Source organism: Cheilinus undulatus, linkage group 15 (genome assembly GCF_018320785.1).
Source record: "Cheilinus undulatus linkage group 15, ASM1832078v1, whole genome shotgun sequence".
Classification (NCBI taxonomy): Eukaryota; Metazoa; Chordata; class Actinopteri; order Labriformes; family Labridae; genus Cheilinus; species Cheilinus undulatus.
Genome location: NC_054879.1, coordinates 2591116 through 2609076, shown reverse-complemented (window position 1 = coordinate 2609076; position 17961 = coordinate 2591116). Strand labels below are relative to the sequence as shown.

Below are 17961 nucleotides of genomic sequence, written 5' to 3'. Positions count from 1 at the left end.
TATCCTCTTTTCACTATTGATTGGTTTGGGCTTCACAAACATCCCATGCACACATGCTGATTGTCTAAGTCAGACTGGAGTTAGCTGTGACTAGACACAGCTGAGGCTCGTTGGTGGAACAAGTAGAGGCTTAAGTGAAAGTTGTAGCTAATTCAAGAACTCAGGAAAGCTCAGCCTTTGTTAGCCACTTTTCCTTGGCTTACCAGGGGAAATGCTGGACAGCAGAGAGACTCAAACTGTGTTTAAATGTGCTCTGATATTGTCTGTTGTGCAGTGATCACTGTTGAGATTCCTTTGCACATGTTTCAAGTATTAGAGTCACTTTTGTGGATAGACACCCGTACTGAACTTCATGGAGGAGCACTTCCTGGTTCAGGGGTCACCACTCTGTCACTGTTACTGGTGGATGTTAGTCATTGAGTGGTACTTTGGTGGTACGAACATACAAAATTTGGAACCAGCAAGTGAAAATGACTGCAGATCAGGAACATGTAAAAAAATGTTAAGTACTTCAAAATGCTGTTATGGCAAGAGAATCTAAAGTTTCCACATGGTTTTACTTTAAGAGGTTAGATTAACATGACAAAAATAATAAATACATGAATACAAGTAAAATTCCATCAATTAAACTTAAAATGGCTAAGTATCTACAACTTCAATATTTTTTTTTCCATTATTATTTCTTAAATTAGTTTCCTCTGTTTTCTGGAGTTGTATTAAATGATCAGATTTCATAGTGTAGTTCTTCTTAGCTACATCTGTATTTAGAACGTAATCTGTGTAATCTTAATGTTTCTTTTTCACCTGCAGGAATCACAAAAAGGTTCAATACATGAATATTATTGGGCCACTGCTGAAATCATGAATAATAAAGCAGAGGGATGTGCTGTATGTGACTAAAATAGGCCCTTTTTCAAGTTGAACACATTTTTAGGTTCTGATAATAGTCACTTCTTGGCCACCTAAAATACGCCTGCATGGCCCTGTTGCCAAACCAGCCCTTTAAAATAGCCTAGATCTGTCACTGCTTCAAAAAGTCTAAATGCTTCTTCTAGGACACAGGTGTCAAACTCAAGGCCCGGGGGCCAAATCCGGCCCGTGGAACAGTTAAATCTGGCCCGCAAGATGATCTCTTATTTCTGTTCGAACTGGCCCATCAGTCTGAGGTCTGCATTTCCTCAGGTATAAAAATGTGAACTTATCCTTGATGATTTTAGATGTCCTTGTTAAATCATAAAATCTGAAGAAGGAGTAAAACTATTTAGATAAGAAGCCATGAATGTGGGAAAAGAAATTAATTTGTGTTTTAATTTCACATTTTCAATTTTTCACAATTCAGACTCAAACTTAGGATTTTGACTTTTTATTTTGTACTTTGAGCATTTCAACCCATAATTTTGACTTCTCATACAATATTTTGAGCTTTAAGATTCATAATTCCAATTTTAGGTCTTATTTGACCTTATAACAACTTATTTTGCATTTTATCTCATATTTTCAACTCCAAACTTTGACTTCATAATCCCATAGTTTGACCTTTTAGACTCACAATTTAAAATTTTGAATCATATTTTGTCTCTTAATTTCATGATTACAAATTTTATTTCATACTTTGACCTTTTAAACTCATGATTTTGACTTTCTTTCTAATATTTCTGCCATAAAAAAATATTTTTCAATTTCATGTTTTGACCTTTTTGAACTAATACGTTTACTTTTCCTAGATTGTAAGCCTTTAAACTTATCTTTTAAACATTTTAAATGTCAAAATCATTTCTCATCAGTGATAAGTTTTTGTTCATACTTTCTTACTGATGAAATGAGGTTGGTTAAAATGTTTCTGGTTGAAAAGTTTACCCTGTCAGGCCCTCACGTTAGACCTGAATCCAGAATCTGGACCCTGCTGTGACTGAGTTTGACACCCCTGTTCTTTAAATGTCCCCCTGTTCAAGCACATTTAAAGTGATCTCTAAAGATTTGTTCAAGGGGTAAGGGGCTTCCTCGCTCTAGATCCTGAAGTACATTAAACTGATTGGCTGTGCCAGTTTTTGCTAAAGAACATTAAAGAGAAAGCAGGACAAAATCAGTTTGATACCACATTTATCGTTTTAGTATAGTAATTAAAGAGGAATCATTTATCTGTGACTGATTCAAACAGAAGAGCGCTAAGCTCTTAATTCATACTGCTTGTTTAAAGGAAGATTAGATATACTTTACATATTGATTATTTTGCAACGACCATGTATGTTTGATGTAACATGTATGTGCATGCGTGCTTCAGTCATTTTAAACTGAGTGATGCATTGCTTGTAGCTGTTCAATCTGCCTTTAGCATTATTGTAACTGATGCACATTAATGAACTGCTCATTCTGTGTGATTATAAGTTGGTTGTAAAAAGAAAATAGAAATGGACAAAAACATCACCTCTTAATTTTACTGCTCCTGAACTGTGATGCTGTTTTGCCAGGCTGGTTGGAAAATTGTTTCATGGACATAGTAATGTTTATTATATCAGAAGCTCATACATGGAGGGCCCTCTCAGTAAATGTTAAGCTAAACTTTTGTGTCTAACTTTCACACAGGTCCCAGTAAAAAGAGGGAACATTGTCTCAATGAGGAGTTGTACCCTCTGGAGGACACAGAAACCTGTCCCTGTCAGAAGTTTTTGTCCCTGCCCTTTGGGAACTGGTCCGCTTGCATCCTCCCTGATCCTTCAGCTCCTGGCCAGCAGGGCTGGATGAACGATAGGGAAAGGAAGGAGTGTGGTCCAGGCCTGCGTTACAGAGCTGTGGCTTGCATTGACCAGAAGGGACACCTTGCCAATCCCACACTGTGTACAGATTCAGGTAGGGGAAATATCTAATATGGCAACCAAGAGTACTGCTCATTTTACATACAATGCTCCTTAAGAGCCTGAAAAGTTCCAGACTATAACAACAATTGTGCATTGTATTTTTTTTCATTAAATTCAACTTAAAGTTGCGTTTATTTTAGGAAACCTCTTATTTGAGAAGGGCTCTTTTGCTTTGTTTCTGCCAAACAAATCACTGGCCAGTGTGCCAAATGTTCTATCTGTGTCCATTGTTATCACTTGACATCAGCAGTTACAAAAGCCGTGTTTCCATCAGAGGGTCCGGTTTGATTCAGTACGGTTTGGTACGCTAAACCCCAAGATAGCTTGCGTTGCCACAGACACCCGTGCCCTCGCTTGGTGGGCGGGCTATAATAGCATGAATGTGAAGTCACAGACAGTGCAAGTCAGCTGGTCCAGCAGCAGAGTTATAGAAAGGATGAAAGACAGAAATCAGTGGGGAATAACCATCAAACAGCTTTATTTCCGCTGAAAGTGCTTTTTAAAAAAATAACTACATTTAAATGATGTTAACTGCTGTCAGTACAGATCCTCAGCTGATGGAATACGTGTAGAGTGTAGAGACGGTTTGAGTCGTAGCTGTACATTAATATGTGAATATATTTAGTCAATAACAGTCTATACAACAAAATATTAGGGTTCAGAGCTGTACTGTGAGAATTCTCTGCATCAGAAATAAAGTAAAAGTTGAGGTGGTGTTGAAATCCAAGTAGATTCAGTCAGAAATCCTTGGTGCACTGATCTTGTTTTAAAATAGTCTGCAGCCTGAAGTTTTACAGACACGTTCAACAACCACAACCACAGTGTTTTCACGGGTTACCTAAAGTAAGAAGTAGATTAATAACAAGTTAGAGAAGAGAATCAACTGTTTTACGGCTTCGTATTCACAAAACTTAAGCACTAATTTAATTTCACATCCATCGTGGCTAGACCAGGCTGATGTGAGCCATCGGGCTCTGCTTTGTGTTCTTAACCCTTTGATGCGCAACATAAGTACCCCCCCTCTAATGCGCAACATGGGTCAAAAATGACCCACATTCATTTCCCTGTCTATTTAATGCTGGCTGAGTTTATCTTTGTTCCATCTTTTGAAATAAATTAATTTTATAGAAAAATTGCTACAAATATTCTTTCAATATGCTTTTTTTGATTACCAAATATCATTATTTTATTTTTTTTCCTCTTTATGCTATGAAAAGAACCAGTTTTTATATTACAATGTCAAGTTTACACACATGGGTCAAAAATGACCCATCCTTCCATGTGTGATTTATAATTGAATGATTTGATCTTGTATTATTTCTTTAGCAGTAAGTGGGGCCAAACACTTTTGTAATCAATATTTGCAACTTGTTTATTTGTACTTTTGTCACACATACACAGAAAACAGATAAAGCAGCGACTGAACTGAACTGAACTGTACTTTAGTTCTATAACAGAAAACTGCTGAATTATGTTTTGTCTGTGTTCATTTAAACACAGCACTTCAGTAAAGCACAAACTACCATCCTAATTTTTGCATGCCTCACAGTGGATCACAGTCTTTTTGTGCAGTGGTGGCTGTGGTGGCTTTCCAACTTTTGCTCTATGGAAACGCAAAAAAATGTGTGCCATTCCATACCAAACTGAGCTGGACCGCTTGGTGGAAACGACCTATGAGTCTTAGTTTGCAAGAGTAAATGTTATCTGCTGACTTTTTATTCCCTTTCAGCTGAATCAGTCCTGAACAAAGCCTTCCATGTAGATTCACAATTCAGAGGTCTGGAACAAGGCTACTCGTGTGTATCTTTAATTTGTACACTACACTGTACAAAAAAAAGGTATTTAAAAGTGAAGGACATTTTTACCATTATATGTAAAGTAGTGAAGATGTTAGCACTGATAAACCTCCCTATAAAAGAGCATGATTAATGTTGTTCTCTGATCTTGTTTTAACCAAGACCATTATGCAGGTGAGACATGGAATTAAGTATGATCACAAAAAGGTAGGGCTGTCAAAGTTAATGCATTAATAACAGGTTAACTTAAATTCATTTCAATGCCTTTTTTTTTTTTTTTTTTTTTGTCTCATGATTAACACAAGAGTGTTCTTTATGACCCTTGACCCAGTTTGAAAGATCAGGAAGTGGAGCCGTAGTAATGTTGGTAGCAAGCTAGCAGAAACAGATAAAGGACGAAGACTTTTGAGTGGCAAGTTCAGCTTTAAGATCATAAGACTGGAGTTATTTACTTTTACTGTTGACGTGAACTGAGTTTCCCGGAGTTCATAGAGTCTTAAATGCTCTGTACCACTCGCTGGCCGAGCGCACCCCCAATGCAGAGAACCGTCCCCCCTAGCCAAAGACAGGCCATGCTGGATTGTTTAGAGCAGAGACGCTCAGACAACGTGGAGGATGAGGATCTGCTGGATATAATTCACATCCAACGGCTGAACTTATGAACTTTCTTGGAGAGCCAGTATTGTAAGTCAAATACTAAAAGGCAGAGGTGTGGACTCGAGTCACAATTTTGATGACTTTGGGCTCGACTTGACAATATAATCAAACAACTCGACTTGGACTTACACATCAATGACTCGGAACTTGACTCGGACTTTAGTCCAATGACTTGAAAATACTTGAGATTTCCAGTGAGTGTGTTGAGTAAAATGTGCCCCCATTCAAACTAACGAAGTGATACTCAATCCGTGGCTCTAAAGCCGCATGTGGCTCTTTAGTGACCAGTTGCGGCTCTTTTAAGGCTTACTTTAAAAAAATCCTCCTGAAATCCTCCATAAATATAAGTCCACACGAAGTAGACAGACTTTAACTTCCATATTCAAATGAACACTTGTATAGTATTACCGTTGGATGCGCGCTGAATGGAGGAAGGTGCGTAAAAGAGCGCAGAGAAAGTCAGCTGGTGGCATGTCTTTATAAAGTTAATTCATAGAGGTGTGCTGTCTTGTGTTCCAAGATAAACTTCTAATGCCCTCATTTTAACACATTTCTTCACTTCCTGCCGATGCTCTCCCATACTCATATTTGATGATGACTTGACGATGCGCATCATCACGGATCACATTTTGAAATAATGTAAAATAAAGTAAAACTTGTCCAAACGTTTGTGTTTTATTTGATCCTAAACATAGCAATGATAAATACTGTCAAAAGTGCAGAAACAGAAAAATTAAAGCAACAAACTGGCAGGACAGAACCAAGTGTTGGGGGTAACGCGTTACAAAGTAATCCGTTAGAGTACTCAGATTACTTTTTTGTAGTAACAAGTAACGAGTAACGTAACGCGTTAGTTTTGCATTTTAAGTAATCCCGTTACTAGTTACTTTTTAAAAAACGTAATCCGTTACTGCAAAATAAAAATAAAAACCATGAAGGATCAGCACGGTCTCCTTTCTTCTCCTGGAGCAGCCACCTGCGTAGAAGCGGAAGGTAAACCTTCATCTGTGTCAGCACGCATGCATGCCATGCGAGTTCAGCGAGCAAGATGGAGGAGTCAGAGAGGACCGCATTTTCGTCCTGGAAATATTCCCATTATTTTGAGTTTTTAAACGAAAAGGACAAGAACATCACAGTGAAGAGTAAATTGTGCCTGAAGGACAAGTTTTTTTCGGCTGCAAAGAATTCTACATCAAATTTAAAGAAGCATTTGCAAGCTAAACATGGCACCATGACACTTGTTGCCAGGCCTATGGGAGAGGACAGAGATGCCAGCGGTGCCACAGCTCCTAAACAGCAAAGACTAGTTTTCAGTTCAGCCAAAACTGTTAGCCAAAGGGAAATCAATGAGCTTGTAGCTGGTTATGTGGTGGAAGAGATGCTTCCAATTTCAATGGTGGAGTCTCCATCTTTCTGCAAAATAGTCAACAAAATCCCAACGACGCCTAACACACTGGGAGGAAATGTGCCTGACAGAAAAACATTTGCCAGCTACCTTGACAAAGCTTACACCGATATGGAAAAAGAACTTAAAAAAACCTTTGAATGTGTGGAATATGTTTCCACCACAGCTGCTTTGTGGACTGCAAATAACAACATTTTATGGGAATGACAGCGCACTGGATCCAGCCCACTTCGTTGCAGCATATGAAAGCAGCTATTGCATGCAGACGAGTGAGCGAGTGAGAGGCAGACACACTTTTGACACGATTGCCAGCGAGACTGAACAGATACACACATCATTCGGATTAAGTGGGAAAGTGACAGCCACAGTCACCGACAATGGCTCCAGTTTTGTTAAGGCGTCTCAAGTGTATCAGAAAACAAATTCTGACTTGGAGGCAGAGGAGGAGGATGAGAGGAGTGAGGAAGTTACGTTTGCAGATCTACATAATGTACTTTCCACCTGTGATGACAACAGGTTTGTCCTCGCTCCACACCACAGATGTGCTTCCCACACACTCAATCTCATCGCCACCACAGATGTGGAGAGATAGCTGTCTACACACACCGAAACAAGAACAGTGTACAGGAGTGCCGTTGCCAAATGTTGCCAAATGTTCGGGACTGTGGACCAAAGCTAGTGGGTCAACTGTGGCGTCAGAGAGTGTGGGAAAATATAGCAAGAGAAAACTTCTGGTCCCCACCATCACCAGATGGAACTCCTTTTATGATGCCGTGTGCTGGATTACTGAAATTCCCATCACAGACTTCAGGTGCATAACGGACAGAGAATACCAGTTTCTAAAAGAGTATTTCATGGTTTTGGAGCTGCTCACCATGGCCTTGGATATTCTACAGGGTGAAGACAACTGCTTTTATGGAACTGTGCAGCCAACACTTGAGGCCCTGATGACCAAAACCTCATCACTGAAAGCCAACCTCTGTCTGACATCTGGCCTTCCCGATGTCATTGTTGAGGTAAACATGATTTGTTAATGCTCGCTAGGATTTTAGGATTTTCTAAAGTTAATGGTCGTTAGGATATTTAACCTATAATTCTATTATTGCCTCCAGCCAGTGTTTCACCTCCTAACGTAAATATAGATTTATTGCACATACGTTTTTTAAAGTTTGGAATTATTAATTTGACCTATATGTCCTGCAGACTGTCGAGAAAAGGTTCGCATCTTTGCTGGACAGCAAGAATTCCTTGCTGGCTGCGGTGACGATTCCGAAGTTCAAGCTGCGGTGGGCGAAGGTTGACAGGAAAAGAGATGATGCTAAGATCCTGCTCACCTCTGAGTGCCATGCTATCTCTGCCTAAGAACAACCAGAACCGCCTGCGCCTGTGCATTCACCTGTTTGCGGAGTAGACTCTGAGGGGGACTTTTTTGCATTTGCGGACGAAAAAGATACAGCCTTGCAGTCTGTAGACACTGAAATCACAGAGTATTTCAAGTCGGGAAACGAGATTGATGTTTTGAACAAATTCCCAGTGCACCTGTGGAAAGGCTGTTCAGCCTTGGAAATATTGTCCTTACGGCAAGGAGGAACCGACTGTCAGACACACGTTTTGAAAAACTTCTTCTCCTGCGTTACAACCATTATTTCGGAGATAAGTGAACTAAAAAGTAAACAAACTTACGGGGTGAGTGAATTTATTTTGTAAAGTCCATGCACGTTTTTTATTTGTTCTGTACAACAGAATATTGGGGAGAAAACTGAGATTTAAGGAATAAAGATATAGCCAAATTAAAAAAGATTGTCTTGACACTATTTTAAGAGAATAACTATGCATCAGGAATCAGGAATTATACTGAAAAATTTCTGAAACCTGTAAAAAAGACTGGATGCATGAGATGCTTTTTTTAATGACTGCTCCACATAAGTCCCCCCTTTAAAAAAACCAGATAGCGGCAATTCTGATAAAAATCAAGGTTTTATCTAAATAAATATGTCAGCCTTATTCTCGTAATATCACAACATAATTGTCAAAATATTTATTGTAAATTCTTTTTTCTATAAATTTCAGAATTTTCCCCATTGAAGTTTTGAACATTTATTCGTTTTATTATGATAGTGGGCTGTGTTTTTAAATGCCTTTATGCACCTTTTTTATGCTGGCAGGCCTTGTGTTAAAGTGCAGTTGGTGCATATGTAGGCTATTTATCTGTTTCTTGTATCAGTTGGCTGTATGCTTTTAACAGCCTAGATTCATTTATTCATTTCTTATCTTGGGAGGCTATGTGTTTGAGATGCCTATAGGCATTTGTTTGCTCAGTTTATTTAAATGTTACCGTGTGGCTTTTGAAAGCTTATGCACTTTACTCATTATTACGGCCATGTTTTAAAGGCCGATTCGTGTTTAGAGCTTATATGGTAGGCTTATGTGGTTTTAGAAATAGCTATATTTGGATTTCAGCTTTATATGACAAACTAAGGGCTCATACATGTTGAAATGTGATGTATACGGACAAGAAGAGCCCGTTTTGCGTTCTTTTCAGAGAAACATCTTTGTGCCTCTGTCCACTTTGATGTCAGATTTTGAGCAAAATAAAGAGCTAAAATATGTAATGAGTTTGTTATCTATACTATAAAGCAACATATTGCCGATGACGGGCGGTAAGAAGAGAGGCTGCAGAGTGATGGTGGAGTCCTGCACTTAAATGCAGATGCGCTGTCGGCCACAAGCGGTAGGTTTATTTGATTAAATGTAAGAGTACTCTAACCCGTTAGTTTTCCTGGGGGGTAACGCAGTAACACATAAAGTTACTTTTAAATTGCAGTAATCTTGTAATTATCCGAGTTACTTTTGAAAGTAAAGTTACCCAACACTGGTTATAACACCTTTAACCTAATGTTGACCAGTCAAACATGTTCACTTACAAATACACACGAACCCTATATATCCACTCACACACCTGTACATATACACAAACTCACCACACAGACACACACATGCACTCACATTAGATGAATTAAAATGACTGTACAACGTCTTCAGAAGTTCATTTGTAGTTGCACCGCTTAGCACTGATTATATCCTGAATGCTATGTCAGCACTCTTTTTCTGTGTGATTAAGTTCTGTCACACTGGTCTTATTTTATTAAAAAAAATGAAACAATTCAAAATGCATTCATGTATTTGTCAAATTTAATAGATTGTTACATTGTTAATATGGCATTTTTTTTGGTAAACAGTGCTTATGACTTGTAAGGACTCAAAAATTTCAAGCCTATGACTTTGGACTTGACTCGACTTGTCTTGTCTTTACTTGAGACTTGACTTGGACTTGCACATCTTTACTTGAGACTTGACTCGAGACTTGGGATTAAAGACTTGAGACTTGGAGCGCAGATGGTCAAGTGGTTTGAGGCGCTACCCATGTATGCAGGTGGCCCGGGTTCGAATCCAGCCTGTGGCCCTTTACTGCATATCTCTTCCCTGTTTCCTAGTCTGTCCACTGTCCTTATTCTATCAATTAAAGGCATGAAAAGGCCCAAAAATAAATCTTAAAAAAAAAAAAGACTTGAGACTTACTTGAGACTTGCAAAGCAATGACTTTCTCCCACCTCTGCTAAAAGGCTTTCTGATCTTCATGTCTGCTCTCACTGGAGACTGGACTTTTCCAAGTAAACTGTAGTGTAATTCTCTAACTGTATTTATTATCACTGTGCTGTTTTGAGTCCACTTGGTGTAAAGGGATGTTTCTGTGAGTCTTTATTTCCCTCATGTGAGGCTGAAATTCTCTGCTTTAAGTGATTTAAACTTAACTGACCATGCTCTTTATGTACATGTGTGATGATGAGATCTGTTGTTCTGTGTTCAGCTGCTGAGAACAACAGAGGAGTTAACTTCTAGAAGTCTAAAGTTGGACTCTACATTGTGATATTATTCAGTAATCTTACATTAGGGTTAGTATCCTCATCTGCTGTCCTTGTTGGGCTTGAGTTTACCATGTTATGCTCTTAGCAGAAGAATCTTTATGGACATTATCTGTCGCCGTTTTGTGTTGTTGCCATGAACACACATGCATAAAGAAAGCATTTTTGTTCACTCCTGTGTTGATAAGGGTATTTAAATCTTGAGAAATATTCATGTATGGTTCATTTAAAAGAAAAGATGGTGTAACTAATTTGCAAATAATTAAGAGTTAACTATAAAGGTTGTGAGATTAATTGCAATTAAAAATTTTTATTGATTGACAGCCCTACAAAAAAGTCATCTTGATGAAACTCTTGTTGTAATGCAGTCTCATTGATTAGCCTCTGTCCTTTTCTGCAAACTTCACATTTAAAAAGAAAACTCTGATAGATGGTAATAAATGTTCCCAAACTACAGAAGCCAAACACAAGACTGAAAACTCTTTAGCAGTGTCATCATGCAGTGTCTGTAAGAATCAGACACTCATTAGTGAGATCATTTAATGATGTGACAGTGAGTCCAAGGTCTGCTGGACAGATGCCTCCGGGATTTCTATCTGCACGCATTAATTTGATTCTTATTACAGCTACTGACCAAGTCTTGATTTCAGGCTTCATGGTGGAGTCCTGCCACATCCCTTGTCCCCTAGACTGTAAGCTCAGTGAATGGTCACCCTGGTCAGCTTGCAGTGCATCCTGTGGCAGTGGGTTAAAGATCAGGTCCAAGTGGCTCAGGGAGAAAGCTTTCAATGGTGGACGCCCATGCCCAAGGCTGGATTTGAAAAATCAGGTAAGGTTTGTCCATGGTGCCCAAAAATCAATGACATTATTTACAAGAGGAAATGCATCATAGGAAGTATAAACGGCAGCATGCTATTTTCTATTTTACCCTATCAATCAGGGTAAATTAACTCTTTTGTTTTCTTTTGAGCCTTTGTTTGACAAATGTTTCTGTCTAAAATAATTTGTCATTTGCACTTGAACAGATAATCTGTTAATGAACTGCACTAGCATGAAGCATACTGGTTTTACTCTGTAGAAAAAACTGGCCAGACAAAGTTGACCTACATTTTTCTTAAATCACTTTACCATGACTTTATTGTTTCAGTCATGTATAAGAGAATAACAATGAGGCCAACTGCCTCATTATTCAAAGATTACACATATGGGTGGGGGTGTGGAGGTCTTAATGTAGATAAATAAGTTAAAATATTGGCAGAAAGCGTCAGCTTTACTCCATTTTTACACAGACCTTCATCATTTTTCTGCAAGGGCAAGGATGCAAGAAGTGGTTTTTGGCTTAAATTTTTGGCCTTGTGGTTTGTGGACTATGGTTTTTCCAGCCCTAGTTGTATTGCTGCCTATTATTGTCACATAAATGCAGAGTGGATAGCATTCTCACTTTTCATTAACAAGGTTTATTACCCATGAGCTCACAGCACGAGGTGACCTGTTCATTTTCTGTTATGGCCCATCAGACCCAATCATTTGCCTTGCAAGACACGCCCTTTCCTCGACACAAAACAGGGTGGTTTTTGGTACAAAAGGTAAGGGGACAAAGATTAGGAAGTAGAGTGATATTGTGGTACTCTTTAGCCAGGCTGTATCTGTAGCTCTGAATAATTTTTGACAGTATATCTCCAACAGGGTTGTGGTTCAAAGAAAGGATGTGTTTTATGAACACTGCCTGTATGCTTGAGTAGGCTTGATGGGACACTTCAGTTTCTAGAGGTCAAAATGTAAATGAGGCACAACTGAAACAAATATTCCATTGTGTTCAAGTGGAGATTTGTGTACAGATGGTTAAGTGCCCACTAACAAGGTCTGTATTGCCCCTGTAGTTTTGCCCTGCAGTAACCCTTGCCACTGAATTTGGAGCTTGCTGCTGCATTTGCCCTCAGAAAATGATCCTGAGGTGGGCCCACATGGAGATCATTGTTAACATAATCAGATTAATCTTTTAAAATGCATTTGTCAGGGATGTTGGTGTGAAGTTACTCTAACCTCCACTCTGGTTTAATAGGCATTGCAGTTATGTTAAGCAGGAAGACACCTAGTTGGTCAAATATGACTTCTTGACTTTATCTCATACAACATGCTTTCTTTCTGTCTGACCTTCACAGTTCAGGCTCCATAAATGTAAATGCAGTTATAAGACTTTGTTAAATCAGTTAAAATACCCACATGCATACTAGCTGTCTGCTTCTCTCACAAACAATATTTGTGAAGGAAGTAGACAACCTAATATCTAGCTTTAGTTTGGTCTCACTCACTCAGCAGGCATTTCCCCTGGAGTTATGGCCAGAAGTGACTGCCATGACAAAAATGAAATTTACAGTGTACCACAACTCATCCTCACATCACATGGTTGAGTGAGCAAAGGGTACAGGGGAGGGATACAGAGAGAAAGAGAGCATGAGAGAAGTGCCACAAAATACTAAAGAAAAATGGCCCAAGAATTAAACAGACACTGTAGGAGTCTGAACAGCCTATCATTAGTGCTGCTTCATTGGTATTTTTCTACTTTGGAAAAATGTGATCAGAATAAAATGTGTTAAAGACTTTGGGGTAGATCCAATAAGATTTTTGCACCGTACTAAAAGCACCAAGTTTAGCTTGAGAACTGTGTCCACTAATAGTTCCTATTTTGCACCATATCCACTGAAGAATTTGCACTAACTATATGTTGGTGCTGTTTTTTTTTCAATATCCCCTCATTACACACATTTAAATGGGACAGGATGTGGTTTACTTGGCTGAACAATTTGTGTAAAATTTGTATGCGTTTGGCATGGATTTACACTTTGCACATGCTCAGTTGAAAAGATGCATTTTTTTGCAATTTGCACCACTTCAGAGCGCACAAAAGCAGCACTGTTTCTTAAAAGATCTGCCTCTTTACATTTTTTTGTTAATAGGCCTTAAGAGGAATGGACCCTTTGCCAAACACCTCCTTAGCCAACTATCATGCAATGAGCAACCAGCAAAATTGACAAGTTTTTGTATTTTCCTAATGTAAAAGCAGTGTAAATAACCAAAATTTACTGTTAGCTTTCTTAGCAGTTTATGCTGCCATCAGGAGCACGATATATTTAAGGCAATATAAATATGTGAGTCTGCGTTGGTCCGATACAAACTTGTGAAACTTATATTGACTTATGTACTAGCAAGCTCAAGGCAAAAAAAAAATCTTATATTAAAATTACCATTTTCATTTTGCAAGCTTGAAATCAACAGTTTAATTTGTCAACCTGATTCTTAAATTAACAACTCATCCCCCCATCCATCCATCTTCTTCCACTAATCCAGGGCTGTGGCAGGCTAAGTAAGTCAACCCAGACATCCCTCCCCCAGCAACAATTTCCAACTCCTTCTGGGGGATCCTAAGGCTTTCCTGGACCAGACAGGATATATAATTCCTCCAGGTCTTTCCCAAGGGAGGATGACAGAGATGTCTCTCTATAAGGCTGTGCTCAGCCACCCCCCAAAGAAAACTTATTTATCTGCTTCTATCTGCGATCTCATTCATTTGGTCATTACAAGAGTTCATGACCATAGGTGAGGGTTGGGAGATAGACCAACCAGTTAATTGAAAGCTTTGCCTTCCTGCCCAGCACCTTCTTCACCACAATGGACCGGCACAAAGCCTGCAGTGCTGCTGATGCTCCCCCAATCTGCTTGTCAGTCTCATGTTCCCTTACCCTCACTTGTGAACAAGACCCAAGATTCTTGAACTCCTTCACCTTAGGCAGAGACTCACTTCTCAGGGAGCAAGGAGGAGCACTTCTTTCTGGCAAAGAACCTTGGTCTCAGATTTGGAGGTGCTGACCCTCATCCTGACACTCAGCTGCAAACTGCCCCAGTGCCTGCTGAAGGTCCCCAGCGGAGGAGGCCAACAGACCCAGTAAGCTGCTCTGAAGCTTGTTTAATAAAGATTATCACCACATAGTATGACGTTTTTGACCCTAGAACTTCATCTGACATGACTGCAGCTTCTGGTGTGCAGACTTAATTCTCCGTTTTGCCAGCCACAACAGCCCAACAATATCCAGAAACTTCAGCATCCCAGGGCAAATCTCATTGACTGGGGTGCATTTGACTATCTTAGCAACCTCTGCCAAAGATAAAGATGGGTCTTCCCCTGGATCGTCAGACTCTGCCACCCCAGAAGAGGATACGTTAGCTGGATTAAGGGGCTCCTCAAAGTGTTCCTTCCACATTCAAACAGCATCCCCAGTCCACTTCAGCTGGTCCCTATTGCTGAGAACAGCCCGAGAAGAGCCCTGCTTTCCCTTCCTGAGCCACCTGATGGTTTGCAAGAATATCTTTAAGGCCAACCAAAAATCTTTCTTCATAGCCACCATGATCTCCTCCCACACCCAAATTTTTGCTTCTGCAACTGCCAAAGCAGCTGCCCTCTGAGCCACTTTTACAAAAGGGAGGCTTTGAACATAGACCACTCGGATTCCATATCCCAACCATCCTCAGCATGCACAAGAAGTTCTTCCTGAGGTAAAAGTGTAAAACGCACCAACAGGGGTCTTGGTGAGACGTCCCCAGTCCATCTGCACGACTCCCTTAGTTTTACCAGGTCTTTCCAGCAGCCTTCCCTGTCATCTGATCCAATTCACCAGGTGATCAGTTGACAGATATGCTCCATTCTGCACCTGAATGTCCAAGACATACAGCTACATCTCTGATGAAATGACTACTAAGTCGATCCTAGACCTTTGGCCTATGGTGCACTGCTACCAGGTTCAGGTCAGATCAGGCAGGCTGATCCTCCTAATCAACCCCTCCAGGTTTCTCCATCACTGTCCACGTAGGCATTGAAGTCCCCTAGTAGAACTATAGAGTCCTCAGTTGAGATCCCTTCCAGGACCCCATCCAAAGACTCCTAGAAGGCTGCATACTCTGAACTGTTGCTTGGTGCATAAGCACTAAAAACTGTCAGAGCCTTCCTCCCTGCCATTTTCAGTCACAAGAAGGTGACCCTCCTATTCCCTGAACTTCAACACAGTGGCGCTCAGCCAGGGGCTCGTGAGTATCCCCACACCTGCCCGGCTCCTCTCACCCTCTCAATTCCAGGAAAGGAGAGAGTTCAGCCCCTCTCCAGGGGGTGGCTCCAGAGCCAGAGCTGTGTGTGGACTTGAGCCTGAGTTTATCTCTTTAAGAGTTTAAAAACAATGGAATACTCTATAATTGTTGGTTTTCTTGGTTCAGGAAGACTTGATTATGCATGTCTGTTGAACTTTCTGTTAAATGTAAACCTTTCCACACCCAATCTCCTTAATTTCCTTGTAATAAAGGTGTGCATTATTAATTGACCTGTTTGGATTTTTTCACTGAATATCTCTGTTAGGTTAAAAAGTGACCTTTCCTATGTCAGATTCTTTAAAGTGAGGTCTTACAGCATCTGAAATAAAAGTCCTAAAGTTTTCAAAGATGGAGAAATTCTTCATTTTAAGAATTGTAATTACAAAGAAATGCACTTAAAAGTGCACATGCTAAATCTCAAAAGCTATTATTATTATTATTATTATTGTTATAATAATAATGATAATAATTTAATAATAATAAAATAATAATAATAATTATTATTATTATTATACTAAAAGGTAATATAACATAACCCTTTGCTTGTTTTTTATCAGCAATATATTTTGACAACTTATGTAAGGATTGTGTTTTGAAAATTCACTCAAATTGACCGCTCTAGGTTTTGATTTTGATCTTTTCATATACATTTTAGACTCCCCCTGTAATCTGATATTATTTTGAAAGCTTCCGTTGCCAAAGAAAACAAGACTGATATTTGCATGTTGGTATGAAACCTTTAACTTATTCCACTGGCATAAGTTAGCACAGCATGTTTACAAGATCATTACATTTAGAATTTTGTTTATTGCTTTTATCTTTAAGAATTTTAAACTCAAAAGAAAGTTTTCAAATCTTTTGGATAAATTGAGAGATTTTGAAAAACAAGGGTGGCTGTGTTGAGCAACATTGATTGATATGTTCTGCATGACATCACACACTCATGGAGCTTTCTCCTGGCAGGCACGAAAATACTCCTGCTGTACAGTATTGAGAATCTCAGCACCTTATTATTATTATTATTATTATTATTATTATTATATATTTTAGTTTTTGAATGAAAGAAAGTGGTCGTTCACTTGATGTACAACAAATGAGTAGAATAGCCTGAATTTGACTGCTACAGAAGAAGGATGGATTCATGTTGTTTGATGCTGCCTTGTCTCTGTAGGCCACAGAAGACAGTAGCACCAAGCAGACTCCTCCTGCCATCAAATTTTGTGTTAACTGTAGCAGATTATAACTCTGTTAACCACTACATCACCACAACACTGACTGTCAGCTGACTGTCAGGTAGAATCATTGAGTAACGTAAACTAGCTAGTGTTAGCTAATTAGCACTCTATGCTTGAATGAGGAATGTCTCACTTCCCAAACAGCAGCATTATGACCCAAACACATCAGGAATATATAAAACTGAGTTTACTCCTGGAGACTTTCATCATGGCGTAGGTGTAAGAAGGATTCTCTGCTGCTGTAATTACACCACTAATACAAACTTAAAACAAAAAGTAAGGCAATTTGTGTTTGGTACATTATTTCTTTGTTGTAACAATGCTCCTTGGTAATAAATCTTATACCGTTGGAAAGCCTGTTTATTACCCTTTTAAATGGTGCCACATTTGTAAGGATCATGCATTTGTGGGATGAGCAGCAGAGCTGAGGATGTGGGTTGTGCCCATGAAAAATGTGCCGAATCTTCTCTGCCAATGCCAAACAGCTGATTCTGCCATTGACTCTTGTTGGGTGTTTGGTGGATTGGATGATTGAAGTTTGAAGAAACAAGACATATCGACAATTGAACAATTTATTAATTTAACAAACAGGAGCCTTAATAGCGTGTGGAAGAACCATACACAGCCACAACAGCCTGGCACCTCCTCCTCATGCTGGTCACCAGCCTGGTCACACACTGCTGTGGGATGGCATCCCATTCTTCAACCAGCATTTGTCGCAAGTCAGCCAACATGGTTGTGTTGGTCCACTGGCACGAACAGCACGCCCAAGCTGATCCCACAAGTGTTCAATGGCGTTAAGGTCAGGAATGCTGGCAGGCCATCCCATCCTCTCCACTCCCAAATTCTGGAGGTAGTCTCTGATAAACCCTGCTCTGTGGGGGTGAGTGTTGTCATCTTGGAGGATGTAGTTCTTGCTGACAGGGTGAAAAAACAGTATTCTTGGGGTGTTGT

General features: G+C 39.5%; 1 protein-coding gene across 1 annotated transcript in view; it reads left to right on the top strand.

Moving 5' to 3' along the window:
- Nucleotides 1-17961, top strand: part of thsd7ba (thrombospondin, type I, domain containing 7Ba) — a 245787-nt gene that overhangs the window by 190658 nt on the left and 37168 nt on the right. The window contains exons 13-14 of the mRNA XM_041807413.1: nt 2584-2847; nt 11287-11465. Coding sequence (XP_041663347.1) covers nt 2584-2847; nt 11287-11465 — 443 coding nt within the window. The remainder of the gene's footprint in view (nt 1-2583; nt 2848-11286; nt 11466-17961) is intronic.